The sequence below is a fragment of the Haliotis rubra genome, unplaced genomic scaffold (assembly GCF_003918875.1).
Source record: "Haliotis rubra isolate DU_JTF1 unplaced genomic scaffold, ASM391887v1 Scf1801, whole genome shotgun sequence".
Lineage (NCBI taxonomy): Eukaryota > Metazoa > Mollusca > Gastropoda > Lepetellida > Haliotidae > Haliotis > Haliotis rubra.
In genome coordinates, this window is record NW_025765783.1 from 18,664 (window position 1) to 37,176 (window position 18,513).

The 18,513-nt window shown below is 39.1% G+C and overlaps 2 protein-coding genes across 5 annotated transcripts in view; one reads left to right on the forward strand and one right to left on the reverse strand.

Moving 5' to 3' along the window:
• The first annotated feature begins 704 nt into the window (after positions 1-704).
• LOC124273446 (zinc finger protein 37-like) lies at positions 705-10,117 on the forward strand. Its single transcript, XM_046708716.1, has 5 exons — positions 705-793; positions 1,716-2,844; positions 4,148-4,352; positions 7,995-8,197; positions 8,783-10,117. Exons 1-5 carry the CDS (start codon positions 740-742, stop codon positions 9,313-9,315), a joined length of 2,124 nt encoding a protein of 707 aa, XP_046564672.1. The 5' UTR covers positions 705-739; the 3' UTR covers positions 9,316-10,117.
• Positions 10,118-16,993: 6,876 nt separating this feature from the next.
• Positions 16,994-18,513, reverse strand: part of LOC124273449 (dynein regulatory complex subunit 6-like) — a 52,413-nt gene continuing 50,893 nt past the window's right edge. For all 4 annotated transcript variants that reach the window (XM_046708720.1, XM_046708719.1, XM_046708718.1 and 1 more), the window contains one exon: positions 16,994-18,328. In XM_046708720.1, coding sequence (XP_046564676.1) covers positions 18,247-18,328 — 82 coding nt within the window. In that variant the 3' untranslated portion in view covers positions 16,994-18,246. The remainder of the gene's footprint in view (positions 18,329-18,513) is intronic.

The following is an 18,513-nucleotide window of genomic DNA, read 5'->3' on the forward strand; positions in this document are numbered from 1 at the left end:
CATTTGTGGAGTCGAGCACATGCACGAGCAGTTTTCTTTCAGATTTCAGTGAGAGCACCATCCCGATCTGCAGGTGTTTTAATTTATCATGTGTTTTCAGTGGAGGGTATTATAAAATAATTGTCGGGATGTTTAGGAGGGGACGAAGTTTTGGAATTATGGTCAGAGGTGTGTGTGTGTGTGTGTGTGTGTGTGTGTGTGTGTGTGTGTGTGTGTGTGTGTGTGTGTGTGTGTGTGTGTGTGTGTGTGTGTGTGTGTGTGTGTGTGTGTGTGTGTGTGTGTGTGTGTGTGTGAGTGAGTGAGTGAGTGTGTGAGAGAGAGTGTGTGTGTGAGTGTGAGAGAGAGATGATTTTTATGGAGAAGCATGTACAATGTGAATGACCCCCTAAAATTTATGTACAAAATAAGTGCCCCAATTTTAAACATACTTTTATGTAGAAAATTGCTGACCCCCAGTACGTGTGTACAAAATTGCTGACCCCCAGCTCCCCCAGAACTAAATAGGTGACCCCCTAATCATCAACCCACCCCCACCCCCACATACACAAGCCATAAATTATGGACGGTCCCTAAAGGCCTCTAATATTTCGTTAGAAGTGTTTGTTGTTTTTAGCGGTATGTGGCTATGACGCAGTGGAGAGTTGCGTCCCCTGTGGAAGTAAAACTATGGCCGAATGTTGACAAGTTTCGAAATATGCATTTCCAATAAGCGTATTAGCGTACACTGGATGACAATATTATGGGTCCAGACGCCGACCAAGCGAATGTTTTGCTGCTGACATTTAAGACGAAGGTAAGTGCACCGACACACTCTGTGAACCTGAGACTTGGTTGTTAATGACAAAACTCACCAAGTAACCGTACTGATACTGATAGTGACGGGCCAATTGATACATTTATGAGGCGATCGCTTTCTTGTAGAATATGAAGGAGAATTGCATAAATTATTTCCAGCATGTGAAAAGACACTCGGGGTCTTATTTTGCACAGTTCTAATAATTCTAATGACTCTATATAGCTTTCTAGTGTAAAAGTCTACCTATTGTCATATTCCTTGTTCTTCAGAGGGTGTGTAACCACAGATCTTATTTAGATATTTTTGTATGAAATGTTGACAAATTTGTTGTATTGCATTTGTATGACATGTTATACAACTCGATCACATCATATTTCAGCCACTGACTTGAGCATGCTGAGTAAAATATTTAGTTTTGTTAATTATGTTCATAATTAGACAGGTATGATGATACTTATGGATAACAACTTCTTTATTACATATGATGCGACATTTCAGTACAGATTCTTATCTTATAATATAATGTTCATAATTCAAAAAGTGAGCGAGTGAGTCAAAGTTTATAGTCACAGCGGCAGTATTTCAACCATATCATGACTAAAAATAGTTATAAATTATTCTTGATAATACATAAATTTCAAAAACCTGTCGACAAAGGACAGCAAAACCAACTAGAATATCACAGTATCAAGAATTAAAACTAGCAACTATTTCCAAAACTGGGCTTCAATTAGGACAATACAGTACAAAAACGGGCCAAGTATCGTCAGCAACTGAAGGAAGTAATTCAAAACGTAAAAGGTGGTGCACTCTGCAGTGTGCTCAGTCTTTTATTTCAATCAATGCTGCATGGTAGCTAACCATCCCTTTAAGACCTTTGAATCTTTTGTCATGCATATCTGTTATCTTATCCCTACAGATTGAAGAAGCAGTTAGTCTTGTGAATCAGATGCCTGAAGACATGAGACAAGATGTCTGGCAGTTCTGGCAGAAGGTATCAACAGTAATCAAAGCAGCAACCATTGGAATCAAGAAACGGAAACCTGTTCCAGGTGGAAAGGATCTGGCACCTCAACCAAGGAAAAGTAGGAAGAAAAAGTTGAAAGCATTAGCAGAGAAAAGTGATGATGAAGTTGTGGAGGAGTTTGTGTTGGACACCCAAACTATTACAAACACAACTCTGCCCTCTGATCTGCCTGCAGAAAACACTTACAGTCATGATACATTTGCCCAAGATTTGAAACTGTTGTACAGTTCTGTGTATTCTGCCGAGACCTCTGATGCTGTGGCAGCCATGATAGCAATCAATGACCCTAGTTCTGTGAGTAATATTGAAGGAAACAAAGTCCTAGACAACCATCCAAGTTTGGAGGATAGAACAGACATACAATCTCAAGGACCTGGGTCCATTAACATTGTTGTGCAGGATTTCGTTGATGATCAGGTGATCACTTCATTAGTGACAATAGATAATCCTAACTCACCTCTGAAAAAAATAGTTCCAAAACCTAGTCCTAAACCGAAACCTACAAAAAAGATTGGTGTAAAAAGAAAACCCAAAAAGGAAAAAGTAAAGGTGGAAAGTGCAGAAATATTAGAACAAACTGTCTCGGAAGCAAATGATCCAGAAAAGCCAAAGCCAAAGAAGACTCCGAAGAAAAAGAATGCAGCTAAAAAGAAATTAGAACCTAATGCTGGAGATGCTATATCTAAATTATTATCTGAGAATATGGGTTTACCTGAAACTGAAAATGTTGGTGGTCATCCAGAGTCAGAAGGCGTCACTCCTGAGGTTGGTGAAACTCCACTTGCTGAGAACAAATCAGCTAACAAAAAGTCAGAAAAGAGGCCAAGGCGATCTACTCGACCACCCAAACCTAAGAAACTCCCCACAGACCAACAGGAGATTGATAGGGCTATTGAGGGGGAGGGTGATGGGGAGGGGCGGAAACGTCGGGTGTACAAACCAGGTGAGCCTAAGCCCGACTTGGGTCCAGTCAACTGTGAAGTGTGTGGAGTACAACTCGCCTATCTGTCTTCTTTGGCAGGTGAGTGCATAGTCTGATTTCTTTGTACATGTAACCTGTGAAGATCCGGGCTAGAATTGTTCTTCAGTAACCCATGTTTGTTGTAAGAGGCAAATACTGGGACTGGGTGGTCAGGCTCGCTGGATTGGTTGACACGTCATTCTATCCCAGTTGCATAGAACATTGAGGGTACATCAACCCATGTTTCCCTCATGACCAGTGAACAACTTATAATGTAATCACCATTATTGTGTTGTGTGAATCTTCATTATCCAGCCTCATGTAAGAATGTCGAGTTTTGATTGGTTCACGTGACTCTGATAAAATACCATGTACACCGTCACGATCCGCGAGCAGGGAGTACAAAAGTTGTATTATCCCGCCATGCATCGGTGTCCACGCGAAGTGAGAAAAGCGTGCATCGCCAAGCCTTTAGTAACGTGCGCTGCATTGAGGTCAATCGATCAGCTGTTGTCAATGAATGTCAACATGGCAGGAAGGAAACGTTTTGCCACAACAACTGAGAATGAAATTGAAGCAAAACGTTTGGCTAGATAAATGCGTTATCACATCGTGTCTTGGGAAATACGGGGTTTATCAGTCCCTCGTAAGGTTGTAATACAACTTTACGAGGGACTGATAAAACCCTGTATTTCCCGAGACACGATGTGATAACTTATAGTATCTTAAGGTAGAAAAAACCCAAAACATTCAGTGAGCATGGTATTTGTTCTCAGGCATGGTAGGTCATGGGGTACAAACGAATAAGGTGAACAATCAGAAATTCATTAGTAATGTGCTATAGTTTCCTTCTTATCATTTTTCATGATGTCTATTTGAACCAATTTAAAACAAAATGTGTTTCTAAATTTTGTATTCATTAATTCTTCCATGGTAATATGTAAAACAGCTCTCACAGGTCTCTTTTTGTTTCATTTAATATCTTTCTTGTCGGTTATCAGTGCATCACTCACCAAAACAGAAATTTAATAATTAAGCACTATGCATTCTAAAGACAGCTAATTGTACCATGAACACAGCATGTCCATTATTACTGGGCCCAGTCGTCTAAGGTGCTGCAATTATTAAAGGGTTCAAAATGTACATTTAACTCTGATTATCAAAGGATAATATTTTGGTTTGTCTGAATTATTCCCATTTTTGAGGCATTCAACAAAGTGGTAAATATCTCAGACATGCCAAATACATCATGCTTACAGTTACACACCGTGATATAAGTGGAATATTGTCCAAATCAGAGTAAATACCAAACTCACCCGTCCATTGTTATATCATTAGTCAATGTTCACTGTTGGTTCTCCAGCCCATATGCGGAAGCACACAGGAGATCGGCCATTCAGCTGTGGTGTCTGCAACAAGCCATTCACCACCAAGGCAAACATGTTGCGACACGAGAAGACCCATTCCGGTGAGAAACCATTCGAGTGTGAAGAGTGCCACAAGTGTTTCACTGAGAAGAAGACACTCAAGGTTCACATGAGGAGTCACACTGGAGAGAGGCCATTCAAGTGAGTGGGACGGGGAGAGATTGTCATGTAGGCGCTTATCATGCCTACCATGTATAGTGGCAATCCCTCTCAGTATCATCTTAATGCTGTATCCTTTTCATCCTTTTCACGAAGCTGTGACTAGTGTGAGCCAATATGTAGGTTTTGGAAAGAAATTGTACTTTTGAAGAAAAGTATTTATTTTTTGGTAAAAATCCACAAGATTTCTGGGATCCAGCCCATTAAAAAAACACACAATCAGACTGCAACACACGTTGCAATGATAAACATTCCCCCCACCCATAATCCACTTTCTGTATATGATGCAATCTAGATGTTCAAAATGCAGGGTATTTTGACATGGCAACAGTGATTTTGCTCATGACATGAATATGACTCATGAGGACTGAGCTAACAGTAACAGCTTTACTTTTATTGAGCATTTCTTTCTTTGTTTAGTTGGAATCCCTACTGAAATAGATTGCTGCCAGCAACCAAAATTTATAGAACTAAAGTACTGTCGGAAATAGAAAAAAAACACGTTTTTAGGCTGTTACTCTGTATCCCTAAAATTTACACAATTGCAAATAGCATATGTCGAAATAACCCACATCGGCCTAATTGGGTGTTCAGTAGGATGCATAATAGGATATCCAGAAAAGCATGTTTACTCGCATCCTCGAATATCTCCAGGGTATACGTTACCATAACTCTCCACTATACCCTGGACGCATCCACGGCTTGGGGCGATGATTTTATTACCTCCTTTGGCTGGCTTTTTATCCAATCCGGTGCCTACGCTGGGAAGTTGAGCGTACCAATCACAACTCACTTTCGCTTCTTAAATTATCTAACCGTTTAAACTTGCAGAGGTACTCTGAAAGAAGTAGAAGGAGTTCTGTCATATATATTTTTAAGTTTCAGATCTGTCAATTTGTCTTTATTATTTCCCCAAAAATCTGAGTTGCACTGCGAACAAACCTTCGCGACTGCGACCGCTATCCTTGTTGACACTGGCAAGCTCGGTTGTAACCGCGGCTTAGCTGATTGGCTACTGTGAGAATGCGGAGCCAGCCAAGGGAGGTAATAAAATCATCACCCCAAGCCGTGGATGCATCCAGGGTATAGTGGAGAGTTATGGTAACGTATACCCTGGAGATTATCGAGGATGGTTTACTTGGAAAATTTGACAAAACTTAGAAAAAATACGAACAGCTGCTCAAAACAACAGATCAGACTATAGATGGCAATTAGGTCGCACAGTCAGGTATGACGACGGACCGTCAACTCGCTTGGCATAAAATGCACATGCTGCCCACAGACACAAGGGGTCATCTCAAATATCTTTTAGGCTCTTTCATGTGTATTGAATATGTCTCTACTGATTAACTAATCTTATAGCTAATATCTCTATCCCCAAGCCCGACCCCAACTACCATCAGCAACACCCGTCTTGGTTTTGCATTTGAGACGACCCCTCCTACCTGTTTCTTTTTATAGTGATAGTGAGACTCAATGGTATCTACATCCTTAATAGTTTCAGTATTAAAGTTGTTATTTTTTACGTCTGCTATTGTTTATTATGAAGCTAAGTCTAATTTCAAAATGGACATTCAAAAAGTGTCATTTGTTATACAATATCATCGCACACTAATTTGCATAAAGCCATGGTCTGCCCCAAATAAGTCTCTTCGGACTTGAAAAAACTGCATTGCTCATTTCTGCACTAATATCTCCTCAGTAAAATCCTTTTTTAACGTTTCCTATATCATTACCACTGAGACTGTAATTAGGCCGAACTTAGTTCAACAGATATAGTATGACCAGAAATTATTGAGAATTTTAGGAATATGTTTAATTGGATTTCTAGTATAAACAACCTTGACCAGCTATCAAGTGCTTGGTTTCATTCAAGAGAGACAACTCCGTTAATCCTTTTTCATTAGTTTGTGAAGAGTTATCCCCCTTTGTTTACTTGCTAGCAGACAACATTTTCAGTGATCCTCAGTATGGATGATGTAGAGAAGAGGAAGTTGATTTAAGAGTATTATAACAAGGACATCAGATCAGCTAAAGTAATTTCAAGTATAACAGGCATCCCTTTGTCCACTGTTTATCGTGTTTTGAAAAATATTGCAAGTGGCTATGGCATTGAGCACCAGGGAGGCGCAGGTAGGCCCAGAAAATTGACTGTTGGTGACAGGAGGCGGCTTGGTATTCTTGTTTCTAAAAACAAACGAAAGAGTTTAGAAAACTTAAGGATGGATATGATTGATAGAGGAACTGTGGCTGTCTGTAAGGAGACAATTAGAACTGAGCTACATGCAATGGGTTGGCTGAATAGTCGAGGAATTCAATCACCGATCATGAAACCTGAACAAAAGGAGCGAAGGTTGAACTGGTGCTTACAGCATATAAATTTTAACTGGGACAATGTGATTTTCACAGATGAAAGTTCTGTGTGGCTGTTTCCTAATACACTGAAATTCTGGACCAAACAAACTGAAAAACCTTTGTAACAGCGCCCGAAGTACAGTCCGAAATTTAACGTGTGGGTTGGCATATCTGTGTTAGGGGCAACGCCCCTCTGTGTATTTGAAGGGAATATAAACAGTGAGCGGTACACAGATATTCTTGAGGGACATTTACTTCCATCTGCTCACGTGTTCTATGGAAATTTTGGGATTTTCCAGCAGGACAACGACCCAAAACATCGTTCAAAGCATTCACAGGCCTGGTTTCGGACCCAAAATATGACATTATTAGATTGGCCAAGCTATAGCCCTGACCTAAATCCAATAGAAAATGTTTGGGGCCTTATGAAGGAAAGTGTCAATAAGAAAAATCTGACAAATATTGCTGAAATGAAAGAACTGACTGACTGAGTTTGGTTTTACGCCGCGTTTAGCAATATTCCAGCAATATCAGGGCGGGGGACACCAGAAATGGGCTTCACTCATTGTACCCATGTGGGGATTCGAACCGAAATGAAAGAAGAGGTGGTCCGATATTGGGACAGCATGGACCATGACTTTCTAACGTCTTTGATCAGCAGTATGCCCCGCCGCATTGAAGCCTGCATTGCTGCCCATGGTGACTTGACAAATACTAACTGTTTACCTGTCTTTGAATCTGGAGTTATGTTCTGCTAATATTCACATTTAATACGTGAGTAATGAGTGAAAAAAAATAAAATTACAATCTTAAATTCTCAATAATTTCTGGTTGTACTGTATTTCACACTTTCACATATTAATTACCTAAATTGTAGATATAAATGTGAAAAAAGGTTTTTTCTATTTCCAACAGTACTTTAGGAACAAAATTTCTACATGTGAAAAACACTTTTCACACAGGATTAGTATATAATTTAGACAGATGAAACAGTTCATTCTTATACGCAAACTCTATTTGATTTACTTCTGTGATCAAAATCAATATTTACATGATCGAAATAAAATTTTAGTGAAATAACATGCATACTTAGATAGAGATGAGGTTGCATTGCTCTCTGACTTGTCTCCATGTAATCCAACCTCTGGATGGAGACTCTGTTATGTTCCATGATTTCTGTACCCACATGAAATAGACTGAATATTGCTTACTGTTGCCTACTGTTTATTCTAGTTTTGGGCAAATGTTTCTATATCTGCTTGTTACCAGATGCCCTGAGTGTAGCATGGCGTTCACACAGAGTGGCACCCTGAAGACTCACATGCACCGACATAGCGGCCACAAGGGGAACCTCTGTGACTTGTGCGGCCGGGCGTTCCGGCAGAAGTCTCAACTCCGCATACACCTGAGAAGGCACTTCAACCTCAAGTCCTACCAGTGTGACAAGTGTGACCAGACATTCTACTGTAAAGGTAATCACCTGATGTACATCTAATGGAGGGATGATGATGGTGTTGATTATTATCATGATTACATTAGGATACTAGCATCATGCTATTACCATAGTCTTGACAAGTGTTTTGTTGTGTATGGTACACAGACAAGAACCATAATAAAGCCTTGTCAACATAATTACATTCAGTGGATGGTCAGTTTTGCCACACTAATTTCATTATTCTATTTTGACTTTAATTCATTAAAGCAGGTGGGAAGAGTATTACAACTATCAAAGTAATAATCTGTGACTTGATTTATTATTGCATAGTGCCTGTTACCGCTACTCATAGGGGGATGGGGGTCGTATGTGTGGTGGGTTGGAGTGGGTGGGGAGAGGGGAATGGAGGCTGTCCTCTTGCTCCAGGTGAAGTCTTTGCTGCAAACAATCTGGTGGTAACCAACACAAACAAAATGTCATTGTAGCTGAACAATTTCAGATTCAAGTCTGCTTGACCTGATTAGCCATGTAATATATACAATGGCTAATGCGGGTTGGACAAATCAGTAAAACCAGTAATTTTGGAGTAAATGTTCAACTCTCTTTGCTTGCCTTGTTGCAGGTGACCTGACCCGACATGAGTTGCGTCATACCGGAGAGAGACCTTTTGCATGTGCACAATGCCCTAAAACATTCACTCGCCTGCAGTACCTCAAGGAGCACGAGAACCAGCACAACGGCGTAACCCCCTACAGCTGCGACATCTGCTCCATCAAGTTCTCCGACCACTCCTCCCACTACCGACACTTACAGAAACACAAGAAAACCATCATGGACGCTTCCACTGAGGACCAAGTCCATCTTGTGGTGGACAGTGAAGCCATTGAGAACGAGACTGTGGACAGTGTTCCAGCCTTGCTGGTCACCGCGGACCACATCCAGCACTTGTTTGGTGTCAACACCTCCAACCAGGGCGAGGTGTATCGTATTGCCCTGGTAGATCAGACAATGGACGAGGAACACCAGGTCCAGGATCCCAGTCAGGCCGATTTCTCTGCAATCAACCTCCTGGCCAATGCTACGACACAGCTGTCAATGACACAGGATACAGACTCTGATTTGAAGCAGATATCACTGCCCCAGTTGTTGAACTGATAGTGGCAGGTTTAGGTTGTTCACACCACCAGTACTTCACAGGCTTGTATGCACTGTACCTAGATTACCCTTAGGGAAGCATTAAAATTCCATGGTGATTTTATGTGCCACCTCAACATTTGAGGAAGGCTATTGGAAAAAACATGTTTGAGGAACAATGAAGTATCCCAACAAACCAAACCCTGACACACCTAACTTGGCTGTCTAATAAAACATCAGTTGTAAAGTTTGTCTTTTAGTGGATAACACAGTATGCTTTATATGACGAAATCAAACTTCTCTTTTTGTCAATTGTGATTGGCAATTTGAAATTACTGATGCATAGGATTGAAATTGATGTGCTGATACCAGATGTGTGTGTGTGCATGCGGGCATGCATGTTTCTGTTTATTTGTGTTGTTTTTGCATGAATTTATCTGTTTCATGGGGCTCATAGTTGTTGCTATCTGTCAGTTTGTGTTGAACATTTTTGTGTTGACTAGTCAGTGTTTGCTTGTTTATATGATATTGTGCAATAAGATAGAATAAATATAGATTTAGAATTAGTATCATGATGTGGTAAGGTAATGCAGGCTGAAGTCGTTATCAGATTGGGTTGTTCTAAACTTGTAAATATACAGAATGAAATCATGAATGGATACATATGCAGGGCTCCAGATAAAGGCCGTATCGCTGTATGTACGGATAGAAAATATGCACGATACGGTAGTTTAAAATTAGAAAACGTAACAGATACGCACCACAGCAATGGTGTACGGTCTTAGAATCATTTACAGATGTATTTATTTGTTTTATTGTTTACTGACCTGTTTACACAAGAGTAGCGTGTTGTGGTGCATATATGAAACGAAACACAAGATTACTGATACTCCATTAAATTCCATTCAGAACTCTAAATGTACACTTAAGGTTTTCCAGTACTCCTGTATTGACCAAATAAGGAGTACTTACTCCTGATGTTGAAAAATTATCTGGAGCCCTGCATATGGAGTATCGTGATGTCAGATGATAATTTGCATTGCATCAATATGTCAATGAATTGGGAGGCTTATGTGTAGTGTACAAGATATATTTAAAAAATCACCCCAAAACCCATGGCAAGCAAGCTGATGGGATCAATGACCAATGAACATATCAATTCAATACAGAGTTCTTGTGCTCAATGTTCTAGGATGTAGCAGAGAAATGATGCTTGCAAATATCCCATTTCAAAATGACATTGGAAATCTGAAAAAATATATATCTCTTGATGTGTTAGAACTTGAGTGAAATACCCCTTTGTTATTAATAGCACTGGCTATTGTAGCCAGATCCATTCAGACCCTGAAACAAATATACCCAATACAGTCTATGCAAGTCTAGAATACGTGGCAAGTCTACATTACCACAGTTTCTGAAAATGAATGAATTCTCTTGGCTGCTCTTTATTATTATTTATTTGGTTTTTTCTTTTGTTAATTTCAGAGACAAGATGTTAGTCTAACGGTTTGTGTATTTAGATCTTTGTTGACTTCTGTTATACTCAGCTTATAATTTTCCATCTTTACCCTTTAAAAAAGTAGGGAAACTTCATTTTTAATTAACAATTGAAAAAGTTGGGAGATATATCGGAGTCAGTCAATGTTGTTATGACCATAGTTGTGTGTACAGTAATCGCTCTTGAAAGATGATTGGTGTATGACGTGAAATTTGCATGTGTACGATTTTCATTTTCAAACAAAAATAACGTATAGAAACAAACATTAACAACTGTGTGATGCAAGATGATTTATGGTCTACAGTGATTTATCGACCTTGAAAACCGTAAAAATCAAGTATGACACCCCATGCACGTATGGGGCTGCTGCGTTGTTCAAATGCATCCCATGCGTTGTGTTTAGGGGTGGTGATAAAGAGAAATGATGTCAGTCTTTGAAAAAAAGTTTAACGCTTATACTTCCTATCTGAATTGAAAGTTCAGGTTCCCCTACCTTTTTTTCTACCCCTACCCAAGAGTATATAACTAGAAACATGTTCCCGCTACTCCACATAGCCATCCAATGATGGGTGACGAAGGAAGGTAGTGGATACAAGCCTGTGAAGTATTTATGATTGGCTGTTTATCACCCCAGGTGTTGAACTGATGGTTTTAACCTGTTGAACACATCCTAGTTTTATACAGTCAAAATCCCTGTGAATCCATAACAGAATGTTCCTGTATATCTCATGTTTGTCACATTATGCCAACTAAACTGGGGATCCGGGTGATTGAGTGATTGATTGGATCGTTGTCGATGCCATCAGCCTCTGCTTTACTTGTAACAGCTGATACATTACTGTCTGCACCCTGAGTCAATACTCACTCAGTCACGCACAACACATCATCATGTAACTCGTGGCTGTGGCTCGCTGTCCTGGTTAGAATATTGATCTTCAGTAACCAATGCTTGTCGTAAGAGGTGACTAACAGGATCGGGTTGTCAGGCTCGCTGACTTGGTTGACACATGTCATCGGTTCCCAATTGGGCAGATCGATGCTCATGCTGTTGATCACTGGATTGTCTGGTCCAGACTCATTTATTTACAGACCGCCGCCATATAGCTGGAATATTGCTGAGTGCATCGTAAAACTAAGCTCACTCACTCACTGTCGTTGCTTTGAACCTTTGGTTTGCCATTGTCTACATTGTCAGAACATTCACAGATACAATTTGGTCGACTGACATAAAATAACATTCCCTCTTCAGACTCTGGTACTTACAGTTTTGAACTTTTGACAAGTTACAGTTGTTTGTTAATTGAAAACCATGCTTGACATTTCCTTTACATCTATCAGAGGTGCTTCAGGTAGATTATTGAACAAGATGAACTACTGAGTATTTACTTTATTTACTCACATAATACTTTGTCTTCGCTTTCGGTTATGATTACTATTTTACCTCCAGTCCAGTCTGGGGGTATTTTTGAAACAAGGGTAGACTTTTCTTAAAAACAGTTCTGCCTAAAATGTTGTTTTAGCCGACTAAACCCAGCTGCATATACTGTAAACCTTGAAAGTTTTGCTGCCAGGAAAGTACTGACACACATTCATGATACTGATTTGGCAGAACCAACCACAAATGAATACTATAAGGAAGTAATTCCCTTCCACAGATTGTCAAACCAGCTAGTGTGTGATTAAATGAATGAACCCTGAACTCCTGTTCTTAGACTAAACAAAATAATACTGTTAGATACACAGGCTACTTCAAACTCTATCTTTTTCAGCTACAAGACATGAATATATCATGCCCAAAAAACACACACTGGGTTTCCTCATTATACAAACTGTTAAATAGGCTACTTCAAACCTCCATTTTTCAGCTAAAAGCAGCTTCTATCTTTTGTAATTTCATCATCAATATATGGTGCAAAACTTTCCAGATTTAAAGTGTTCAGGTTAGATTTAGTACTGTATTATTCACTGCAGTAAAGTTCATGTATATGTGATTCTGTATTAGATCAGTAAATACAATTCAGTAAGACAATGGCAGTACTAAGAAAATTGCAAATTAACATACAGGTTACACAAGTGGCAATAATTCTCTTCATGTGCTACCATCTTGTTTACATCTACTCAGCATATGGCTTCAGTATTGGGCTATGGCAGGATTTGCACTTCATGGATGTTAGCATTGTTTTGGATGGTACTTGTCTTTTGTGGTCATAACCTCTTAGGAGGTTTTACAGTTGTTCTTGAGTATGAGGATATGTTTTTTACTGGTATGACTGAGTATGAAGTTTTACTTTGTTTTTAAGATTCAAGTTGGCCATTTCATAGTCAAATACATTATATGAGACTGTCATGCACATTACACATAATATTAAATTTTATATTGATGTTGTTTCACTCAGTGGTTCATAAGTCAGATACTCCTCAGTTTTGGTGGACATGGGAAAACCTCTGGGTCACAGTGGTTCGTTTATTGGAGTTAAGGGTAAACACCCTCAGTTTTACTAGTCTGGTCATTGCTTACAACAACCTAGCTAGTAGGGTAAGATTAAACAGCTCTATTTTACGAGTCAACCCATTTCTTACAACAACAATGGCTTCACTAGTTGAGTTGTGGGCAAACACCTTCGGGATTTACTGTGTCAACCAAACCCTCAGACTTGCGTTAGGGCATCATTTTTTTTATGTGTTTCACGTAGCCACCAAATTCTGAACATGGGTCAGTCGGTCTGTGAAAAAAAAAAAAACTATTAAAAATTTTAATAATGACAAAATTATCCGAATAATGTTCTTGATTCTCAACTGTTGTAATTCTTATTACAATCTCTCGGACTTGTGGTAGCGACTGATTAAAACATTTTAGATAGATAAACATTTTATATGACAAGGCAGTATGTTTTAGGCGGTGTTGGCAATATAATTAGAAGGGTCGGTCGGGCGATGAGAAACACAAAAAATAATAATGCTGCCCTTATAAGTCATGCCCAGAGTTGGGATCATTATGCTTTTGTTATAAATACATGGCCACATTTCATTCTTTCACTTGACCTATACATGCACCACTACTACACTGCATGCCAACCGTATGTATTCATGTATGATGGAAATGTGTAATGCTTACATACTCCTGAAGTGTTGAGTCTTTGCAGGGCATTTAGAAGTGATCAACATAAGGGCAAGAATGTTATGGATGTCAACTTCTTTATTGTGACCCTTCACAATAAACAAGTTGACATCCATAAAAATTCTTGCCTTTCCTGAAGTGTTGATGATGTGGTGTCTCAGACCTGCATCACTTGAGCTTCACTCTCACCTTGGACATGTCATGATGTAACTGAAATATTTTTGATAACATTACCCAAGTCATTCTGTTGCCTAGCAATATCTGCAGGTTTGAATTTGTGTTCACGTTTGTGTTTATTTGGACATCCTTGTGTTAGGATTAGGTGATTAGGAGTCCTTTTATGACAAATAGTAACTAAGAATATTGCCAAAGTAATCAACTCAGGATTCATAGACTGAAAGTCAACTATAACAACTAGTTAGCCAAACAAAAGGTAAATTCATTCATTTATGGCAGGTTGTGTTCATAACGTTAACGAAAGTGAATGAGAGCAGCTTAATAGCACACTGTCAACTCATTGCTTGAAGTCACAGGACAGTATCATGTTGTTAAGGGGATAATGCTGCACTTTCAGAATCCATAAAAGTATATATGAAAGCACCCGTTAACTGTATGGTCAAAATTTTGCAAACATTAAATTATTACATTTTCTTGCAGATGAATATTTTATTCATATATGGTTTAACTATTGTTACAAGTTGGAAGTTCTATTAATTTTGCTTATATGCAAATATGTTATGGTCAGTGATCTGGCTATTTATTTCAGTAGTAGAGTTTATCCTTCAGAAGTTTTTAAGTTCACCCAGTGCAACAAAATGCACACTAACCACTTGTTTGACTGGAAAATTTGAAAAAAAAATCACCTTAATTTTACAAATACCCGTTTTTGATAAAATTAAATACTCTGAAAACCGACCACCAAACATTCTTGACTGGAAACTCAATTCACAACAGATTTTTGTCTCATTGATAAACGTCTACTTATGAAATGTAAGACTCAGGATCAGAATGCAAATGCGAAGATTTACTGAGCTAAATTCTGAATACATGGTATACAATGTTTGTGTTTAGTATTATATCTTATATATGTATTCTTGTATATATGTATGTAAATATATGTATGATAGCATGAAGATGAATATAAATATGAAACTATGTTGATGCATGTGTGTGATTCTTTTATGGTGTTCTATGTGGATGATAAACAAAAAAAACCAGAATTGCTTACAGCAAATTGATTATGATCGGCTTTTGTCAAAAGTGTTTAACACTGACAGGTCCGATACCACATTTTCTGGCCAGTTGCAGAAATGTTTGTTTGACATGATTTTTTTCACAGCATTTCGACTATATTTTCTTTTATCTGAAAAAATCTAAAAATCTTTAAAAAGTAAACTTGATTCTAATGAACCACATGACCTCATTTTGCTCCCTGTGGTTTCAAGTATGAACAGAGGGTAACAGTTAGTGAGTGAGTAAAGTTTTACACCCATTTCATCAATATCACGGAGGGGAACATTAGAAACTGGCTGCACACATTGTACCCATGTGGGAAATCGAACCCCGGGTGTTCAGCATGATGAGCGAACGCTTTAACGACTGGGCTACCCCATCGCTCAAGAGAGGTTAACATGCCATGGTGACTAACATGTATGATAAGGCACATCCAACACATGGAGTGTGCAAAAAGTTGGAATTTTGAGCAAAACAAAATTTGGTAGTATTTTCAAATCATTGAGTTCCCCATCCTCGATAATCTCCAGGGTTTATTACCCACGTGGTCAACGTATGGGTAGTTGCATACTAATCTCGTACGTTACACGAGTGTCGTATCGCGTTGACCTGTGTCGTAACGACTTGACATGAGATTCTAGCGATTTGATTGGATAACCGATGACCACTCATTTAGGTCACGTTCAGACGGAACTACTGTTTCATTCATAACAAACACGTGAATTCATTCATTCTACAACTTATATGCATTGCGAACGTTGCCGTATCGCTGTTTAATTGTGAGTCGAACTGAGGCATTATATGCGTTGAAAAACATAAACGCAAAGTTTCCATCAGTGAGGTTAGCCGAGTGAAGCACTGCAAACCAAGAAATGGGGTGCTACGGAGTATTTTAATGTAGGAGGCTGTATGAGGCGATGACAACTGACATGCGTCGTGACGTCGGTTACCAAGGGGGCAGACGAGCAAGGCGTAGTGACGTCATTACAGTGTGACGTCATGCAAAAAGTGTACTACAGAACAACATTCTTCCGCAACCTCTTTATGAAACCGGTTTCGGTTTGAAGCCATAACAATAACAAAAATACGCTATTTTGTCAATTTAATATGCATGTAAGACATGGCTTTCGCTCGGTCAGATACCATAGGAAGGACACTCGTTTCATATCATTCGTATGTAATGAGACCGAGTGTAGTATTCTCTATATACGTTACGATCACTCTCCACTATACCCTGGAGGCATCCACGGCTTGATGATTTTATTACCTCCCTTGGCTGGCTTTTTATCCAAACAGGTGTCTACGCTAGGAAGTTGAGCGAACCAATCACAACTCACTTTTGCTACTTAAATTATCTAACCGTTTAAACTTGGCAACACAATTGATGCAGAGGTACTCTGAAAGAGGTAGAAGGAGTTCTTTTATATATTTTTTGAAAGTTTCAGATCTGTCAATTTGTATTATGTCCTCAAAAATCTGAGTGGCACTGGGAACATACTTTCGCGACTGCGACCGTTATCTTTGTTGACACTGGCAAGCTCGGATGTAACGGCGGCTTAGCTGATTGGCTACTGTGAGAATGTGGAGCCAGCAAAGGGAGGTAATAAAATCATCGGGCCAAACCGTGGATGCAGCCAGGGTATAGTGGAAAGTGATCGTAACGTATACCCTGGAGATTATCGAGGATGTGAGTTCCCAAACTGGAGCATAAATGATCAACAATCAACCACTGGTTTGCCTGACCCAGATTCCATTATCTACAGGTCACCAAAGTGTAGCTGTAGTGTTGCTGACCGTGGGGAAGCAGACACTCATACACTGACCCCTAAACAGAAATAATGACTCAACACAACTTTAAAAAATGTTTATCTACACATGTAAACCTGTACACCATGTCAATAACATGTTAAATAATGATAACAAAACTAATGACAACAGACAGGACAAAATTATCCTTGATGATAGTTTACAAAACCTTTACACATCTGTACATTGAAAGAGAAGTATCATTATAATGCACAGATGATACTTTCTTCAAAGAAAGTTCTTTGGTAGCCACATTGAAAACTATTTTGAAAAAAATGTTTGATTTTTAAATTCATGCATTCAACAATTATATAACACTACATGTCAAGTCTCTTCATAGGTCCTGGTATCAATGAGACCATGTCTCCTCTGCAAAGCCATGACACCAATTATGACTTTGAAATTTTACAGACATTTCTGAGGACTTTGAGCAGAATAAGCTGAGCTGGTTGAGATGATCCTTGTTCAATTTGATCATAATTGTTAAAAGATGGACGAATCACAGTGGTCACAGACCCTTGGTCTGTCTGGTTCAGGCCTAGTCTATGAACAGGCTGACATGGTATATTTGTACCAGCAGATCATCAACTAGAACTTTGCTGAATCACTCACTGTATTGATTTATTGATCCTTTATTGTTGCTTTTTCACTGAAAAATATATACAAAATGGATTTCCCTAAAAATACAAGTATCAACAAATAATAAAGAACAAAAGTGGTAATGCTGAATGGTTGAAATGATGATCATGATGATGCTTAATGCCACAGCAGTATAACTTCACTGATGACTTCAAGGTATGTATTTGCAACACAAGGACACACACATACATGAATATTCATTTTGGCATCGACGTAATGCTTTGAATGCACTAAATGCATCACAGATAACAGGTTTTGGTCCAGTAATGATGACTAGTTGTACTTGGACAACAGACATCTGAAACCGACTTCAGTCCTCACACTAGATGTCTGATATCAGACATCTAACACCAGACATGAGAATCTGACAACAGACTGACATCAGACAGTAGACATCTGGTAAATATCAGACACCAGACATCTAACAAACATCATTCATATGACACCAGATACTATGGAGGAGAAAATGACGGTCTGGGCCATACTAATCACTGAGATCTGGAGGAAGAACAAGATAAAGCACACTTCTTCCTGGTTAAAGGGCTGAACTGACACGTCCTGTTGCTTCATCTCAAACTGGTCTAGGCCAGTTCTGCTTACAGGCCACCTTCATCGTCTCATGCCTCCATCTTCTGGGAGGCCCTGCTCCAGCTGCAGCTCAGTAGCCGAAGAAAGCTGGCACCTCATCTGAGCTGTACAGCACCTTGTCTATGTGCTTCATCATCTTCTGAGCTGCATGTCTGAAACAACAAGTACCACACATCAGCATGGCAGTGCTACATATATTCATTATTGTCCAGTGAGTGTGTGAACGAAGTACATGTAATTCCTTTCATTTAAAACCCCTGATACTCCCCATATATCAATGGCTGGATCCTAAGTGAATGAACATAAATCGTTAATTTATTCTAAGTATACAAAGTCT